Raw genomic sequence first — 19,027 nt, forward strand, 5'->3', positions numbered from 1 at the left:
GTGAACAAGTGTAAACAAACCATGTAAACAAACCAGGTGAAGATAAGTTTTGTAAACAAAGTGTACATGTCCAGTTTGTGTACAAGTTACATTGTGTACAAGTTGTCTCTACATTGATACGGTAGAATAAAGAATACCACTCCCATTCTCTTGTAACACCATTTTTTAGGAGAAATGACGCTCTGAGTGAAGGTAATGGAAATAAGTCACTGACTTTTTTTTGGGTTATCCCAGGTTCTCTACACATATGCTGTTATGTATGATAATCTATGTAACTGTATTTGTATATACCTGAATCAACTTACATACATACTAAAGGAATAATTTTCTACAGTTACCGCCAGTAACACATTCTCTGATGTTGGACTAGAGAAAATGTTATTCTTGCTGTAACTCGTAAAAGTCTGGCTACATCTCATAATTATGTTTATTTATTCTACTGTGGGGTGTATTATTATTATTATTATTATTATTATTATTATTATTATTCTACTGTTGGGTGTATTATTATTATTATTATTATTATTATTATTATTATTATTCTACTGTGGGGTGTATTATTATTATTATTATTATTATTATTCTACTGTGGGGTGTATTATTATTATTATTATTATTATTCTACTGTGGGGTGTGTATTCATCATCTTTATATGTTATGTATCGTGTTTATTATATAATTTTGAAAAAATATCATGGATGGATTAATGAAAATGTGTATATTAACAAAATATACGACATTTAATGAGACTTCGTGATTATTACCATTACTAATACGATGTCTCGAGACGTAAGACACTCTTAGTGATTTTAATGTGTACCTGCATGCCAGCAGTGTGTTTAAGTTTATTTAGGTACAGGTATACATAAGTATAATTATCAGAGTATATATAAAATATGAAATAACTTAAAAACACTTGAAATTTTGGAGTTTCCAGACATAATGAAGAGACTTAGTGCTCACGGATCTCACATAGAATGTAAACAAACCAGGTGGGGCGCGGTGACCGTATTATAAAGTCAGGTGGGGGGAGCCGTATAGAGAGCTTTGGTCATAATTTGAAATGACCGTATTAGCAGAACCCCATAAAGTGAAACGCTGTAAAGTGGGGCCCTACTGTATAGTGATGGTGATATATGTATAGTGATGGTGATATATGTATAGTGATGGTGATATATGTATAGTGATGGTGATATATGTATAGTGATGGTGATATATGTAGTGTATAGTGATGGTGATATATGTATAGTGATGGTGATATATGTATAGTGATGGAGATAGATGTATAGTGAGGGTAATAGATGCATACTGAGGGTGATAGATGTATACTGAAGGTGATAGATGTATAGTTAGGGTGATAATGTATAGTAAGGGTGATAGATGTATAGTGAGTGTGATAGATGTATACTGATGGTGATAGATATATAGTGAGGGTGATGGATGTATACTGAGGGTGATGGATGTATAGCGAGGGTGATAATGTATAGTGTGGCTGATAATGTATAGTGTGGGTGATAATGTATAGTGAGGGTGATGTATAGTGATGTATAGTGAGGGTGATAATGTAGAGAGGGTGTAATGTATAGAGGGAGTGATAATGTAGAGAGGGTGATATGTATAGTGAGGGTGATAATATATAGTGAGGGTGATAATATATAGTGAGGGTGATAATATATAGTGAGGGTGATAATGCATAGTGAGGGTGATGGATACAGTGTAAACTACACTAGTAGTACGAAAGTTGATATCATCATTGTAACTTGACTGAGTAGGTCACTTAGTAGGTGACTGAGTAGGTCACTTAGTAGGTGACTGAGTAGGTCACTTAGTAGGTGACTGAGTAGGTCACTTAGTAGGTGACTGAGTAGGTCACTTAGTAGGTGACTGAGTAGGTCACTGAGGTCACTAAGCACTAAACTAATACATAGACAAGATAGAAGGCAGCCAGCAGCAACAGCCTGGTTTATCAGGCTAGCACCAGACAAGCCTGGCCAAGGGCCGGGTTCGGACCCTAGGCCAGAAAGCTTCAACACTAAATACACAATTACTGTCATACAATGGTAAACACTGATTACACTCCCCTTTAAATTATCAATGTCCACCTGGAGGACTACCTGGGGGAACCACCTGGAGGGTCTACTTGAAGGGTTTACTTTGACTCATCCGACTCTTCAGCTTCCAATTGTGACCCCATGTTTGTGTCCCAACTCTAGAACATCCTCGCTTTCTCCACCATGTCAATTCCTCGCAGTATTTTGTAAGTCGTTATCATGACTCTCCTAACTCTCCTGTCCTCCAGTATCATCAGGCAGGTTTCCCTTCTGGAGGGTCCACCTGGAGGGTGTTATAAGGGTCAACACCCCCATGGGCCAGTCACTGGAGAGACCTCTTAACCCTTTGACTGTTTCAGGCCCCTTTCTGAAACTGTCATTCTATGTCGCTAAATTTTTGAAAAAAAAAAAAAATTATTTTTTCTTATGAAATGATAGAGAATCTTTTCCCGATGGTAATGACACAAAAAGTTCGAAATTTGGTCGAGAACTCATGGAATTACGCTCCCGCGAAGTTAGTGGTCTCGGCGACATATGCATATCGGCGATTTCGCCGACTTTGAGCCCTATTTTCAGCCAATTCTGTTGTTCCAGTTGACCAAACTCATAGCTATTTCTTTAGAACTCCATTTTATCTATCAGCTGAGTACAAGAAACCTCCCATTTACCAATTTGAACTACCCAATATTGTGATCAGAAATTGGCAATTTGGCCAATTTCACGCAAACTAAAAAAGATGCCAATTTCAAAATAGGGTCCAGAATAAACAAGGTAGACATTCTTGGCACTAAAATAACATATCCTTTGTTCATTAGTCACATCTCTAGGCCCCTCTTATATTATTATTGCTTTCTATTTTGATTTTTTATTCATACAAAAAAATACAAAATTTACTGGTATGCAGACTACTGCATTATTGTAAAAATGGTATAAATAATATCAGTGCACTAGTGAAAGAATATCAGACTCCCCAGTTGACGTGTATTGGACGTGTGGTGTGATTTATTTACTCCTGAACAATGGTAAAAATCGAACATTTCCGCTACTTTGAGCTCAGTTTCAAGGTAGTTTTCATCGTCAAAGTAATGAAAATCATCTCTATTTCTGTAACATGTTTTCCATTTTATCACCTAAGACCATGAAAACGCAAATACATCGATAAATACTATACGAAAATACACCTCAAAGTCGGCGTTTTAATCCAAAAAAAACGATCAGTTTTTTTTTTTCTCATTACGCACTGTGTGCTGCAGGATTTTTTTTATGTGGTGCACACTGACCATACAGACCCATTCTCTCACATGTGGGCCTACCAGCTTTCTTCCTCTTGATTTGAAGCCGCTAGAATTATTGAGTATATATACGTCTGAAACACTGGCTCGTAAGACGTATATATACAACCAAAACAGTCGAAGGGTTAAAGACACATGTAATGTTTCTCAAGGATTCGTATAGTCATCACGTTGATGAGTTTCAAGAGTCTCATTACTTTGGAGCACAGCCATGGGCCATGCTCATCTGGTGCTTGCCTGGTCAACCAGGCTGTTGCTGCTGGAGGCCCGCTGCCCCATATATCTATCACAGCCTGGTTGATCTGGCACTTCACTAAGATACTTGTCCAGTTTCCTCTTGAAGCTTCTACACTTGTTCCACCCAGGTTTCTGATATCTTCTGTTAAGATGTTGAATAGTCTGGGGCCCCGGATGTTGATACAGTGTTCCTGTATTGTGCCCACTGCACCCCTGCTCCTCACTGGGCTTATTTTGAACTTCCTCCCATATATACCCTTGATCACTTTCCCGAGTTTTGCTATCTGTGTAGCCTGACCCAGTGTCAGGCTCATCTGGTGCTTGCCTGGTTACCTAGACTGTTGTTGCTACTGCTGCGCCACAGACTGACCCTGAGTCAGGTTCATCTGGTGCTTGCCTGGTTACCTAGACTGTTGTTGCTGCTGCTGTGCCACAGACTGACCCTGGGTCAGGTTCATCTGGTGCTTGCCTGGTTACCTAGACTGTTGTTGCTACTGCTGTGCCACAGACTGACCCTGAGTCAGGTTCATCTGGTGCTTGCCTGGTTACCTAGACTGTTGTTGCTGCTGCTGTGCCACAGATTGACCCTGGGTCAGGTTCATCTGGTGCTTGCCTGGTTATCTAGACTGTTGTTGCTGCTGCTGTGCCACAGACTGACCCTGGGTCAGGTTCATCTGCTGCTTGCTTGGTTACCTAGACTGTTGTTGCTACTGGCCCACTGACTCCCATACCCATCACAGCCAGCTTGGCCTGGTAATTAAACAATAAGTCACTTGTGCAACATCTGGGAATCTTTACTGCAGATTCCCAAATGTTTACACAAGTGTCTCGAATTCTTCAACTTGTCAGTTTTCAAAAGTGTTTTCACCTGGCCTGATAATTATAAAACCAAGAGTCACATTATGCTTACTGGTGGACTGCCACCTCATCGTTCAAGAAGAACAACATTCGTGCACCGCCTAACCATGTTTTGGTCAACAAGGTACTGCATATACGATGGTCGTGACATGCAATACCAGTAGTATAAAAGCATAACTCATACCATCATGTACACTAAGTAATACTTGATAATAAACAACTATGCTATTCTTTTATGTACTTACTATACTCTATAGTAAACAGATGCGGTAAATACGAGATGTATGAGGCAGCAGCCTCGTACATCTCACATTTAACGCATCTCTTAACAGCAATATTTTTCCTTATGCTTGATTTAATCTCGTGTTGTTTTGTTCATCGTGGCTCCTAAGCTATATCAAATAGCTTAGGTGTGTAGTAGGCTATACCATCTATAGTGTAAATACACTCTACGACATCCACACAAACACAATCACGTAATGACACATTTCCCAGAATGCATCCCCATTGTTAAGCAACGCACGACTGAGGTGTTGAGGTAAGAGGTGGGTATGATGGGTACTTCAATGCCTAATTCTTTACCAAGTCTCAAGAGGTAGACGGGACAAGGAACTCAGTCCATTTACATAGAATTGAGTTAGTTTACAAGGAAAGTATTTACACACAAGGTAGTGGACAGAGTTAGGTTGCAAGGAAAGTACTTACCCACAAGGTAGTGCATGGAGTGTTTATAGAAGAACGCGAGGAAGTCCGCTCGCTCAGACTTGGTGACGGTGGCCATCATGTTCTCGGGATCTATTAGAATCCTCAGGATGCCCATTAACTGGACTGCTCCTCCCATCTCAGGGTCCGAGTCCACCACCATCTGTTCAATGATGATGTTTAACAGGTACTGTTCCTGTTAAACCCAAGGGAAAATATATATATAATTAAACACTTTCAGATGCTTTCATGAACACACCAGCTGTCTCCCGTAAGTCAAAATATGTTCCACTCCCCTCCCCACTTAAGATATATTTTCTTTAACGCATCAGCTGCCTCATATCGAAGTAGGGTGACCCACGAAAGCAGAAACACATTCACCATCAATTTATTCAATCACTGTCTTGCCAGAAATGTGTTGACATCACAGTTCACAATCGCCCTTCAAACTGCAATACCCTTATCCTAGTTGAATCCTTCCAGGGTCTAAAACTTGCTCTCAGGGTCTGAGAATTTAACCCTTAAACGGTCCAAACGTATATATACGTTTTTTCAACATCTGAAAGTATGTAAAAAATGTAGATATATTCTTTTTTGTTTTACATGTGAAAAAGTGGATAAAAAACTTTAATCTGCATTTTTTTTGTTATATTTGAAAATATGTAAAAAAAAAAAACTAGATCTACTTTTGTAGCTACGAATTTGAATGTCGATCTGTTTGGACCGTTTAAGGGTTAAAAAAGTTTTTTTTGTTTTGTTTTCTTGTGAAATGACAGAATTTTTTCCGAAGGTAGAGACACCAAAGGTATGAAATTTGATGGAAAACTTACAGGATTAAGCTTTGCAAAGTTAGCAGTCTTGGCGATATTTACGCATCAGTGATTTCGCCCACTTTGCACCCTATTTTGGACCAATTCCATTGTTCCAGTCAACCACTCATAGCTATTTCACTAGTATTTCTTCTGTTCTATCAAGTGAGTACAAGAACCCACCCATTTACCTATTTCAACTATCCAATAAAGTGATCAGAAATTGATAATTTAGCCAATTTCACACAAAATTCAAAAACTGCCAATTTCAAAATAGGGTTCAGATTAAACGATGTAAACATTCCTGGCACTAAAAAACATTTCCTGTGTTCATGTCTCCAAGCCTCTCCTATATTATGCTTGCTTTCTATTTTCAATTTTTATTCACACACAAAAAAAATAAAATAGAAAATTTACTGGTATACAGACTACTGCATTATTGTAATAATTGTATAAACAACGTCAGAGAATTTGTGGACGTGTATTTGACCCACCAGCTGACATGTATTGGACGAGTAAAGTACAGTGGACCCCCGGTTAACGATTTTAATCCGTGCAAGAGGGGTAATTGTTATGCGAAATAATCGCTATGTGAATGAATTTTCCCCATAAGAAATAATGGAAATCAAATTAATCCGTGCAAGACACCCAAAAGTATGAAAAAAAAAAATTTTACCACATGAAATATACATTTTCCCACACACAAAGAGAAGGATACATGCACAATAGTAGAGTAGTACATGCACAGTATATATTGTGCATGTACTAGTCTACTAAATGAAGAATAAATGACACTTACCTTTATTGAAGATGCAGCAATGACTGATGAGACACTGTGTCCTGGGAGTGCCTTTTCCTCCTGAGTACTGTAGGTCCTGTTTGGCATTTTCTTCCAGAACAGGCCTTATCACACTGTGTATGCCACTACGATTCTTAAATCTCTCAAACCAACCTTTGCTGGCTTTAAATTCACCAATATGAGCACTAGTTCCAGGCATTTTTCCCTGTTCACCTGGGTGTTAGTCAACTTGTGTGGGTTGCATCCTGGGAGACAAGATTAAGGACCCCAATGGAAATAAGTTAGACAGTCTTCGATGACACTGACTTTTTTGGGTTATCCTGGGTGGCAAATCCTCTGGGGTTAATTGTTTCTTGGTATTCTCAATAAGCCACACCAACAACGGTGCTACAGCAGCAGCAGCAGCTGACAGTGCAGCAGCAGCAGCAGCTGTACCACCAATAGTAGCGATGGTTGATTGGGGTTTATTATACAACCTGGCCAGCTCAGAGACATGCACTCCACTTTCATACTTATCAATGATCTTTTTCTTCATCTCTATTGTAATTCTCACCCTTATTGCTGTAGGGTTGGCACTAGAAGCTTTCTTGGGGCCCATGGTCACTTATTTTCCAGAAAAAGCACCGAAAACACTGTAATAATACGAAATATTCCGATTGTATGCTTGGATGTTACCGCGGAGGCTGGCTGGTAAACAATGCCACCGGCGGAACATGTGAGCGTGGCTCAGGCCGCACATTGGACGCGTCTCGGACGAAAATCGGTAAGCGGGTTTTTAAGCGGTATGTGAGGCAAAATTTTTGCAATTAAAGTAAGCGGTATGCGAAATAATCGCTATGTGATGCCATCGTTATGCGGGGGTCCACTGTAATTTGTTTACTCTTGGATATCGGCAAAAATTGAACATTTCTGCTACTTTGAGCTCAGTTTCAAGCTACTTTCAGTCCTGAAACCAATCAAAATCATCTCTATTTCTGTAATAAATCTTCTGTTAAATGAGACCAAAAAACTAAAAATGCAACTATAAAAACCATACGAAATATGCAAAGTCGCCGTTTTAAACCAAAATCACGGTCGGAGTTTTTATTATCTCCATTATGCGCTATGTATGCAGGATTTTTCTTGTATGGTGCACGCTGACTGCACAGACCCAATCTCTTATACCACTCACAGTTTATATGAGAGCCGAGCTCATCACACAGAATAGGACAGACCTGGGCCTCAAAGCCATAGCACAACGGGACCCACTCTGAAAGGGTTAAGAGTGTAGGCAATACACTTCCCACCTCCAGAACTTAAGTCTGGCTAACTGGGTTTCCTTACTCACACCCCAACAGTGCATCAAATGATAACACCCACTTGCCTTCATTCACCCTGATCAATCATACTCACAAAATTCTAATGGATAATCAAGCCCCTAACGCGTAAAGAGTTGGTGAATAACAATGCAAGGCGATAAACACTGCAAAATGAAATTTTCTCCATGGGGGGAAATGGAACAGAATTCTCCCTCATTAAGCCATGCGTGTCATAAGGGGCGACTAAAATGCCGGGAGCAAGGTGCTAGTAACCCCCGTCTCCTGTATAAATTACTAAATGTAAAAAGAAAAGCTTTCAATTATTTTTTTAGGTCACCCTGCCTCTGTGGGACACTGCCAATGCATAAAAAAAATAAAAAGATTTCTGCACACAAACTGTAGCAATGGTTCTAAAACAAGAAAACAGGGTAAGTGACTCGTAGTTACCATTGTAGCAAGTGGTTCTAAGACAGGATGAGTGACTCGTAGTTACCATTGTAGCAAGTGGTTCTAAGACAGGATGAGTGACTGGTAGTTACCACTGCAGCAAGTGGTTCTAAGACAGGATGAGTGACTGGTAGTTACCACTGTAGCAAGTGGTTCTAAGACAGGATGAGTGACTGGTAGTTACCACTGTTGCAAGTGGTTCTAAGACAGGATGAGTGACTGGTAGTTACCACTGTAGCAAGTGGTTCTAAGACAGGATGAGTGACTGGTAGTTACCACTGTAGCAAGTGGTTCTAAGACAGGATGAGTGACTGGTAGTTACCACTGTAGCAAGTGGTTCTAAGACAGGATGAGTGACTGGAAGTTACCACTGTAGCAAGTGGTTCTAAGACAGGATGAGTGATTGGTAGTTACCACTGTAGCAAGTGGTTCTAAGACAGGATGAGTGACTGGAAGTTACCACTGTAGCAAGTGGTTCTAAGACAGGATGAGTGACTGGTAGTTACCACTGTAGCAAGTGGTTCTAAGACAGGATGAGTGATTGGTAGTTACCACTGTAGCAAGTGGTTCTAAGAGAACAGGACAAGTGACTGGTACTTACCTCCTCTGTTTTATGCTGCTGTTGCATCATGTACTCCCGCACCATGGACGGGGAGAACTCCACGATGTAACTGAGAATGTCTATGGAGGCAGCTTTAATGACAGCATCGTCGAGCCCTAGAGTGATCTCCAGCGCTGATAAGACCCCCAGGCTGGACAGAGTCTAGATAGGCAGTGGTAAAGAGTGCCATCAGTTCACCTGGGTCTTGTAGGACTGGGTTACATGTGGGTCAGGTCAGGTAGTGACTGATGGTAATCAATCATCGGTTTCTAATTAATGTGCCAGACAATTATAAGAGTGCAAATACCCCCATCTAAACTTTTTAAATTACTTGCAATGAAATACATTATGGATGCACTCAATCATACATTATAAGGTCACAAAACCTAATCATAATATGTAACTCAACATGTAATTCATATACACTAACCAAGTTTGCCCTCAAAGATTTGTGAAGTTATACCATGAATTAAGGAAAGATCCTGGACTTCACCTTACATAAGAACGTAAGAAAGAAGGAACACGGCAACAGGCCTACTGACCCATGCGGAGCAGGTCCATGTCCCCCCCGGATTAACAAAATGACCTACCCAGTCTGGTCACCTCCACTCAAGGAAGGAGCACAGCACCAGACCCAGCACCACAAGCTAGTCAGGTCCAACTCTCACCCACCCACACCCACTCATGTATTTATCTAACCTATTTTTAAAACTACACAACGTTTTAGCCTCAATAACTGTACTTGGGAGTTTGTTCCACTCATCCACAACTCCATTACCAAACCAGTGCTTTCCTATATCCTTCCTGAATCTGAATTTTTCCAACTTGAAACCATTGTTGAGAGTCCTGTCTTGGCTGGAAATTTTCAGCACGCTATTTACATCCCCTTTATTTATTCCTGTTTTCCATTTATACACCTCAATCGTATCCCCCCTAATTCTACGCCTTTCGAGAGAGTGCAGATTCAGGGCCTCAGTCTATCCTCATAGGGAAGATTTCTGATACATGGGATCATCTTTGTCATCCTCCTCTGTATGTTTTCCAGAGCATTTACATCCATTCTGTAATACCGTGACCAGAACTGAGCAGCATAATCTAAATGAGGCCTAACAAAGGATATATAGAGTTGAAGAACAACCTGAGGACTTCTATTATTTATACTTCTAGATATGAAGCCAAGAATTCTGTTAGCTTTATTGCGAACACTAATGCACTGTTGTCTTGGTTTTAGATTACTGCTAACCAGAACTCCTAAATCCTTTTTGCAATCAGTAATATTAAGATCTACATTATTTAGTTTATATGTGGCATGGTTATTTACCTGTCCAATATTTAGAACTTTGCATTTGTCAATATTAAACTGCATCTGCCACTTCTCCGACCACTGCATCAGTCTATTCAAATCATCCTGGAGTGCTCTAGTGTCCTCATTAGAATGAATTGGACGGCCTATTTTGGTGTCATCAGCAAATTTGCTGATGTCGCTATTTATTCCCTCATCTATGTCGTTTATGTAAATTGTGAACAACAAAGGGCCCAACACTGACCCCTGAGGAACACCGCTTGTGACATGCCCCATTCTGATTTCTCCCCATTTATGCAAACTCTCTGCTGCCTATTTGTCAGCCATGCCTCGACCCAGGAAAAAAAATTTCTCATCCTATTCTGTGTGCCTTAAGTTTCCTCAATAGCCTCTGGTGTGGAACTCTACCAAAAGCCTTACTTAAGTCCATATACACAATATCATATTCATTACCATGATCTACCTCCTCAAACACCTTAGTGAAAAAAGTTAGTAAATTCCTAAGACAGGAACGCCCCTTTGTAAAACCGTGTTGAGATTCATTAATCAATCTGTACCTATCAAGATGGCTACGAATTGCTTCGGCAATTATTGATTCCATAAATTTTCCCACTATGGAGGTAAGGCTTATTGGTCTATAGTTCGAAGCCAAGGACCTGTCACCTGCCTTGTAAATAGGTATTACATTTGCCATTTTCCACTTATCAGGCACTATGCCAGTTTGTGGTGATATGTTAAAAAGATTAGCCAAAGGTATGCTAAGTTCCTCTTTACATTCCTTTAACACCCTTGCAAACAGTTCATCAGGACTTGGGGATTTGTTAGGTTTTAGTTTCTCTATTTGTCTGAGGACCATGTTACTAGTTACCGCAATTGTGCATAGTTTATCATCATCCTGTTCTACAGAATCTATTATTTCAGGAATATCGCTAGTATTTTCCTGGGTGAAAACAGAGGAAGTAGATATTGAGAATTTCACACATATTCTTATCACTGTCAGTGATCTGACCAGAGTTACTCTTAAGTGGGCCAATCTTGTCCCTAATCTTACTTCTGTATACCTGAAAGAACCCTTTTGGGTTAGTCTTTGAATCCTTTGCGACCTTAGCCTCATAATCCCTTTTTGCTTTTCTTATTCCTTTCTTTATTTCTCTCTTTAATTGAATATACATGTATTGATTTCTTAACTGCCCATCCCCTCTTTTGATACGCCTATATATGCCTCTCTTTTGACCAATGAGATGTTTTAATCTATTGTTCATCCATTTGGGATCATTTTTGTTAGATCTAATTTCCCTACTCGGAACAAAAGTTGTCTGAGCAGCTAGAACTATGCTCTGAAAAACGTCATATTGGCAACCAAGATCACCTACCTGACCCATAGTCAGGACATCCCAATTTAGCCCACCCAGGTAATTTTTCAGTCCCATGAAGTCGGCCAAGCGAAAATCTGGGACAGATTTGATTGCAGTTATCTGAGTAATTCCATGATATATTGTAACTAAGTGATTTGTGATCACTTTCCCCAAGCTCATCATTAACCTCAAGATTATTAATTAGTGAATCTTTGTTGGCAAGAACCAAGTCATGCAGATTGTTTCCTCTAGTTGGTTCTGTCACAACTTGTTCTAAAAAGCAATCCTGAACCGTACCAAGAAAGTCACTAGACTCAAGATTTCCTGTCAAATTGTTCCAATCAATTTGTCTAAAGTTAAAATCTCCCATTATCACAACATTTTCGTATCTAGATGCCTTATGAATTTCATCCCATAACAGCTTACTGCACTCCCTATCAAGGTTTGGGGGCCTATAAATCACACCCAAAATTAATTTGTCACGTCCCTCGAGAAACTGTAGCCAAACAGATTCTGTGTTCTATGTTTCTAATCTTATATCATGTCTAAGACAACAATTTAAATTTTCTCTGACATACATCGCCACTCCATCACCCTTCCTGTTGACCCTGTCAGTGTGGAATAGTTTATAACCCTGTATGTTGCATTCAGAAGGCATTTCTCTATCTTTCAGGCTGAACCAGGTCTCTGTTATACGAATAATATCTATATTACCTACACTTGCAAGTAATCTTAGCTCATCTATCTTATTTCTTAGACTCCTACTATTTGTGTAGTAAACCTTAAGGGAGCTAGTCACTCGTTGCCCTCTGCTATCTCTCTTTGTTTGTTGATCAATTGATTTGCCATTACTAGCAACTTTATTTTGAATATTGTCTTTTAAACATATCCCTGAGGTATCCCGGTATTATTATTATAATCAAGGGGGAAGCGCTAAACCCGGAGGATTATACAGCGCCTGGGGGGGGGGGATGTGGAAGGCATTCAGGCTTAATTCGGGGAACTGGAGCACAGATCCAATTCCCTAAATCAAGAGCCCCTCACCAACATCAAGGAACCTTCCTTGAGGGGAGGTATCCCAGTAATAACTGCTGTTTTTAACACTAATGCTGCAGCCTGATTGTTTCCCACAAACACCCATACGATGGTAATTATGACTTCCAAAATTCTATTTGATGTAAACTTAAATGTTATTTTTATCTTAAATATTTTTTGTATATGTATACAGTTTCTTGCTAAAACAGCGGCTTTCAATTATACCTATTCTTCATTTATGCAGACTTTTTTTTTTTTCAGCAAGTCAGTCGTCTCCCACCGAGGCAGGGTGACCCAAAAAAGAAAGAAAATCCCCAAAAAGAAAATACTTTCATCATTCAACACTCACCATACTCACACATAATCACTGTTTTTGCAGAGGTGTTCAGAACACAACAGTTTAGAAGCATATAGTACGTATAAAGATACACAACATATCCCTCCAAACTGCCAGACTTGCTACAATAAATATATTCACTACTCACTACAGTGGAGCCCCGGTTTACGATATTATTTCATTCCAGAAGTATGTTCAGGTGCCATTACTGAATGAATGTGTTCCCATAAGGAATATTGTGAATTAGATTAGTCCATTTCAGACCCCCAAACATACACATACAAACGCACTTACATAATTGGTCGCATTGGGAGCTGATCGTAAAGCGGGGGTCCACTGTATAAGCTAAGTACAAAAATATTTTAAAGTAAGTAATGTGTGTACTGTATGTGCATTTTTTTAGACCTAGCTCTATTGCTCACTTAACATATGATAGTGTAAGTATGTTATCAGGCTTCTATACGTATTTGAAAGTGAAAAAAAGAGGGGGGAGCAGGGAGCCGTCTGTCTCGCACGTAATGATTCACTTTACAGCAGTAGTCTGGAACCCAATCTGCTGTATAAGCAAGGCACTCCTGTAGATACAATGCATAGGTTCTATCATATTTTAAGTATCTTAGCTCACAACCTCAGTTGACACAATGAAGGGATCAATCCATCACGGGTGAAACACCTGTAGCATGAAGGTACTTGGGTGTTAATCACCTGTTGTGGGTACCATCCTGGGGGAGAATATTGACCTACGTTGCCTGAAATGCTTTGCATAACCAGGGACTTTCTATATAGTTGTCAGCTATGGTCTGTAAAAGTTGTACCATGTACTGATAGGAATAATTATTATTACAAATGTTATATAATTTACATAAAAAACATACATGTATTTGGTAATGAAGTACAGTGGACCCCCGGTTTACGATATTATTTCATTCCAGAAGTATATTTAGGTGCCAGTAATGACCGAATTTGTTCCCATAAGGAATATTGTGAATTTGATTAGTCCATTTCAGACCCCCAAACATACACATACAAACGCATTTACATAAATACACTTACATAATTGGTCGCATTGGGAGCTGATCGTAAACTGGGGGTCCACTGTATTTAATTTGTTGTCAACAAGTGAGAAAAAGCTAGTTATGTTTCACTGTCATATTCCATCCCAAGGGACAGGGATCATACAAGGTGTTGAAATTTGTCAGCCCAAGTTTGGAAGGATATGTTATGTATCTTTATATGTATATGCTACTAAACTGTTGTATTCTGAGCACCTCTGCAAAAACAGTGATAATGTGTGAGTGTGGTGAAAGTGTTGAATGATGATGAAAGTATTTTCTTTTTGGGGGATTTTCTTTCTTTTTTGGGTCACCCTGCCTCGGTGGGTCACCCTGCCTCAGTGGGAGACGGCCGACTTGTTGAAAAAAAAAAGTTGGGAAAACTCCGGTAGGGCACTGAGGATATCATTAGGTATGGGAACTTTAAGAGGCACGTAAGTTCCCCCATCTTCTGACAGCATATTCGTTTTACCACTAAAATCTACTTTGTCTATAATTCCCATCACATTTGTTTTGTCTGTTTTGTAAGGTAAAGTCTAGTTTCTTTCCTTAATTCACAGTACTGTACAACTTAACAAATCTTTGAGGACAATTGTGTTGGAGAGGTCTGGGCTTTGCTCAGACCTCTCCAACACAATTGTCATCACAGATTTATTAAGTTATACCATGAATTAAGGAAAGATCCTGGACTTCACCTTATGAAACAATGCGAATGTGGTATTATGTACAGTGGAACCTCAAAAATCAAACTGCTCCCAACTCAACCAATTACGTAAGTGTATTTTTGTAAGTGCTTTTATAAGTGTATTTTTCAGGGTCTTAAATGGACTAATCTAATTTACATTATTCCTGATGGAAATAAATTCGTTCGGTAGTGGCACTCGAACAGCCTTCTGGACCGAAGAAAGTTCGATATTTGAGGTTCCACTGTACAAGGTAGATTATAGTGGTAAAATGAGCATGTTATTAGAAGACGGGGGGAACTTACGTGCCTCTTGATATTCTCATTCCAGCATTGATGAAGTTACTATCTTAGTGACTATGATACTAAGCACTGTCTTCCAGGCTGAGGGACTGATTACCTAATCCTACACCGTCTTCTGTGTATAGTTCTGCAAGATTGAGGGACTGATTACCTAATCCTCCGTCTTCTGTCTACTGTTCTGCAAGGTTTAGGGACTGATTACCTCACCCACTGTCACCAGTTTCATTCATCTCCTTCAATTAACCTATGTACTGAGTTGATAAAGCCACTTGTTGAGAAAAAACTTCAAATAAAGATACCCAGGTGTTGCACATGTGTCTAATTTCTCATCTTACTGACTGAGGAGGGGTGACAGTATAGCCTCTCCTCACTTGATGACAGAGTTCCGTTCCTAAGACCACGTTGGTAAACAAATTCTTCGCTAAGTGAGAAGCATACTAATGGTAGTGGGTTTGTGTCAACCATTTTTTATATTGTTTTAATGTCACCTTTGCACCATTTATAAAATTTCTGGTATATTTTTAACTGTTTATACAGTAGTGTAACTGTATATTGTAATAAACAGAATAGAGGAAATCAGCTCTAATATACATTATTTAGGTATGCATACTAGTCAGAGAGCCCGTCGTAAGTCCAAGTCGTCAGTATACAAGTACATAGCTAAGTGAGTAGAGGCTGTATTCACCCACCTCCTCACCCCTCACACCTCCCCAGGAGCACCTCACACATCAGTCACATACTCACTTTAAAGAACGCTTCTCTGCTGGTAGGCTGGAGGGTTTGTGAAAAAGTACAGAACTCTTTGAGAAACAGGACGAGATCTCGCCGCTTTTCCGTTGGTACGTCCTCGTCACCACCCAACTGGTGAAACAACTCGCTCAAAAATCTTTCATCTTCCTGCAACACAAAAAAGTAAAGAGTTGTCTAAGCAAGATTATCATAGCTACATAGTGAGAACAACTTCAAAACTGGTCTTCCTGCAACACAAAATGAGATGTCTGAGCAACACTCTCATGGCTATATATGAGAACTTAAAAAACAGCCATGCGTGTCATAAGAGGCGACTAAAGCGCTGATAATAAGGTGCTAGTAACACCTCCTGTATAAATTACTAAATGTAAAAAAGAAAAGCTTTCCTATTTCTCTTCAGGTCGCTCTGCCTCGGTGGGAGACAGCCAGAATGTAAAAAAAAAATTGAAAAAAAAAAATTTCAAACACACTAGACAAAATCAATAGGCATTTTATTTTTTAAATCACGTTTCACTAGGCCTGTTGGCATTCCTCAAATTATTACTGAAAGTAAGCAAAAACCCAGGAAGCAAAGAGCACAAAAACTGCACATCAAACCCACTGCCATAAATGAAAAATAAGGGAAAACAAGGAAACGAAGACCCAGAAATGATTACTGGAGAAAGGAGAGAAACTAAAGAGGGAGGTACTACTGCCTGTGGTAGCAAATTGGTAGACAGCAACCACCCAGTGAGGTACTGCTGTCCTTCCAAGTGAGTGTAAAACGAAAGCCTGTAATTGTTTTACATGATGATAGGATTACTAGTGTCCATTTTTGTCTCATAACATGCAAGATTTCAGGAACGTCTTGCTACTTCTACTTACACTTAGGTCACACTACACATACATGTACAAGCATATCCATACACACCTCTCTGGGTTTTCTTTCTAGTTCTTGTCCTTGTTTATTTCCTCTTACCTCCATGGGGAAGTGGAACAGAATTCTTCCTCCGTAAGCCATGCGTGTTGTAAGAAGCGACTAAAATGCCAGGAGCAAGGGGCTAGTAACCTCTTCTCCTGTATATATTACTAAATGTAAAAGGAGAAACTTTTGTTTCCTTTTTTGGCCACCCTGCCTCAGTGGGATACGGCCGGTGTGTTGAAAGAAAGAAAAAACATGCAAGCTTTCAGGTACGTCTTGCTACTTCTACTTACACTTAGGTCACACTACACATACATGTACAAGTATATATATACACACCCCTCTGGGCTTTCTTCTATTTTCTTACTAGTTCTTGTTCTTGTTTATTTCCTCTTATCTCCATGGGGAAGTGGAACAGAATTCTTCCTCCGTAAGCCATGTGTGTTGTAAGAAGCGACTAAAATGCCAGGAGCAAGGGGCTAGTAACCCTTTCTCCCATATAAATTACTAAATTTAAAAGAGAAACTTTTGCTTTCTTTTTGGGCCACCCCGCCTCGGTGGGATACGGCCGGTTTGTTGAAAAAAAAAAATATATATATATATACACACACCCCTCTGAGTTTTCTTCTATTTTCTTTTTTATTTCCTCTTATCTTTATGGGGAAGTAAAACAGAATTCTTCCTCCATAAGCCATGCATGTCGTGAGAGGCAACTAAAATGCTGGAACCAAGGTGCTAGTAACCTCTTCTCCTGTATATATTACTAAATTTAAAGAGACAAACTTTCGTTTTTCTTTTTGGGCCACCTTGCCTTGGTGGGATACAGCCGGTTCGCCAAGAAAAAATAAAATTAACATAATGGGTACAGGACACCATGGGCAAAGCATTACTTTCTTAGCTATAAATGGTTAATTACAGTCCTGATCAGGAATGGCTTCAGGGACCCCATTAAGTTCCTTCTCACAAAGGTGAGCATTTTGATGTAATAGTCTTACTTGCACACGACAACCACCCTGATACACTAGACTTGCCTGCACACGATAACCACCCTGTTATACGTACTAGACTTACTTGCACACGACAACCACCCTGATACACTAGACTTGCCTGCACACGATAACCACCCTGTTATACGTACTAGACTTACCTGCACACGACAACCACCCTGATACACTAGACTTACCTGTACACGATAACCACCCTGTTATACGTACTAGACTTACCTGCACACGACAACCACCCTGATACACTAGACTTGCCTGCACACGATAACCACCCTGTTATACGTACTAGACTTACTTGCACACGACAACCACCCTGATACACTAGACTTGCCTGCACACGATAACCACCCTGTTATACGTACTAGACTTACTTGCACACGACAACCACCCTGATACACTAGACTTGCCTGCACACGATAACCACCCTGTTATACGTACTAGACTTACTTGCACACGACAACCACCCTGATACACTAGACTTACCTGTACACGACAACCACCCTGATACACTAGACTTGCCTGCACACGATAACCACCCTGTTATACGTACTAGACTTACTTACACACGACAACCACCCTGATACACTAGACTTACCTGTACACAAACTCCACCCTGAAACACTGAACTTACCTGTACACAACAACTACCTTGATACACTAGACTTACCTGTATGAGAGAAACAATCTCCACTTTGTTGAAGAAGATAAAGGATGAGAGTGTAGACAACATGTTCTCCTCGAACACCGCTGGGGTGGGTAAGACCACGTCCTGGATGTACTGTACACGATACGTTTGATGAATCTTACTTAGAAGCTCACTGTTTTCTATGGGGATTACCTGGAAACACAATTGATTTAAAATATAACAATACTCGAAACCAGTTTAAAAAAACTTCCCACTATACGAGTTAGAAATGTACACCTACCATCCGACTTACGACCGAGTTCGGTTCCGAGAAACCGGTCGTAAGTCGAAATGGTCGTAAGTCGAACTTTACTACTGAATATCAACAAAACATTTTTGTAATGACTTTATTTTATTATTTTATTTTGGTATTTCATGTTTTACTTTACTTTTTATGTTGTTAGTTCTGTATTTTATACTGTAAGGTTTAGGATAAACACTGTGTACAACACAAACACTTGTTTATTTCCCAGAAATCTGGCATAAAAAACACGGTCGTAAGTCAAGTGGTCGTAAGTCAGATAGC

The 19,027-nt window shown here is 39.7% G+C and overlaps 1 protein-coding gene across 1 annotated transcript in view; it reads right to left on the bottom strand.

Moving 5' to 3' along the window:
• Window positions 1-19,027, bottom strand: part of LOC138851558 (serine/threonine-protein phosphatase 4 regulatory subunit 3A-like) — a 75,781-nt gene that overhangs the window by 29,883 nt on the left and 26,871 nt on the right. The window contains exons 6-9 of the mRNA XM_070080798.1: window positions 18,484-18,654; window positions 15,906-16,058; window positions 9,095-9,256; window positions 5,144-5,336 (exon numbers count right to left, since the gene is read on the bottom strand). Coding sequence (XP_069936899.1) covers window positions 5,144-5,336; window positions 9,095-9,256; window positions 15,906-16,058; window positions 18,484-18,654 — 679 coding nt within the window. The remainder of the gene's footprint in view (window positions 1-5,143; window positions 5,337-9,094; window positions 9,257-15,905; window positions 16,059-18,483; window positions 18,655-19,027) is intronic.

Source organism: Cherax quadricarinatus, unplaced genomic scaffold (genome assembly GCF_038502225.1).
Source record: "Cherax quadricarinatus isolate ZL_2023a unplaced genomic scaffold, ASM3850222v1 Contig987, whole genome shotgun sequence".
Lineage (NCBI taxonomy): Eukaryota > Metazoa > Arthropoda > Malacostraca > Decapoda > Parastacidae > Cherax > Cherax quadricarinatus.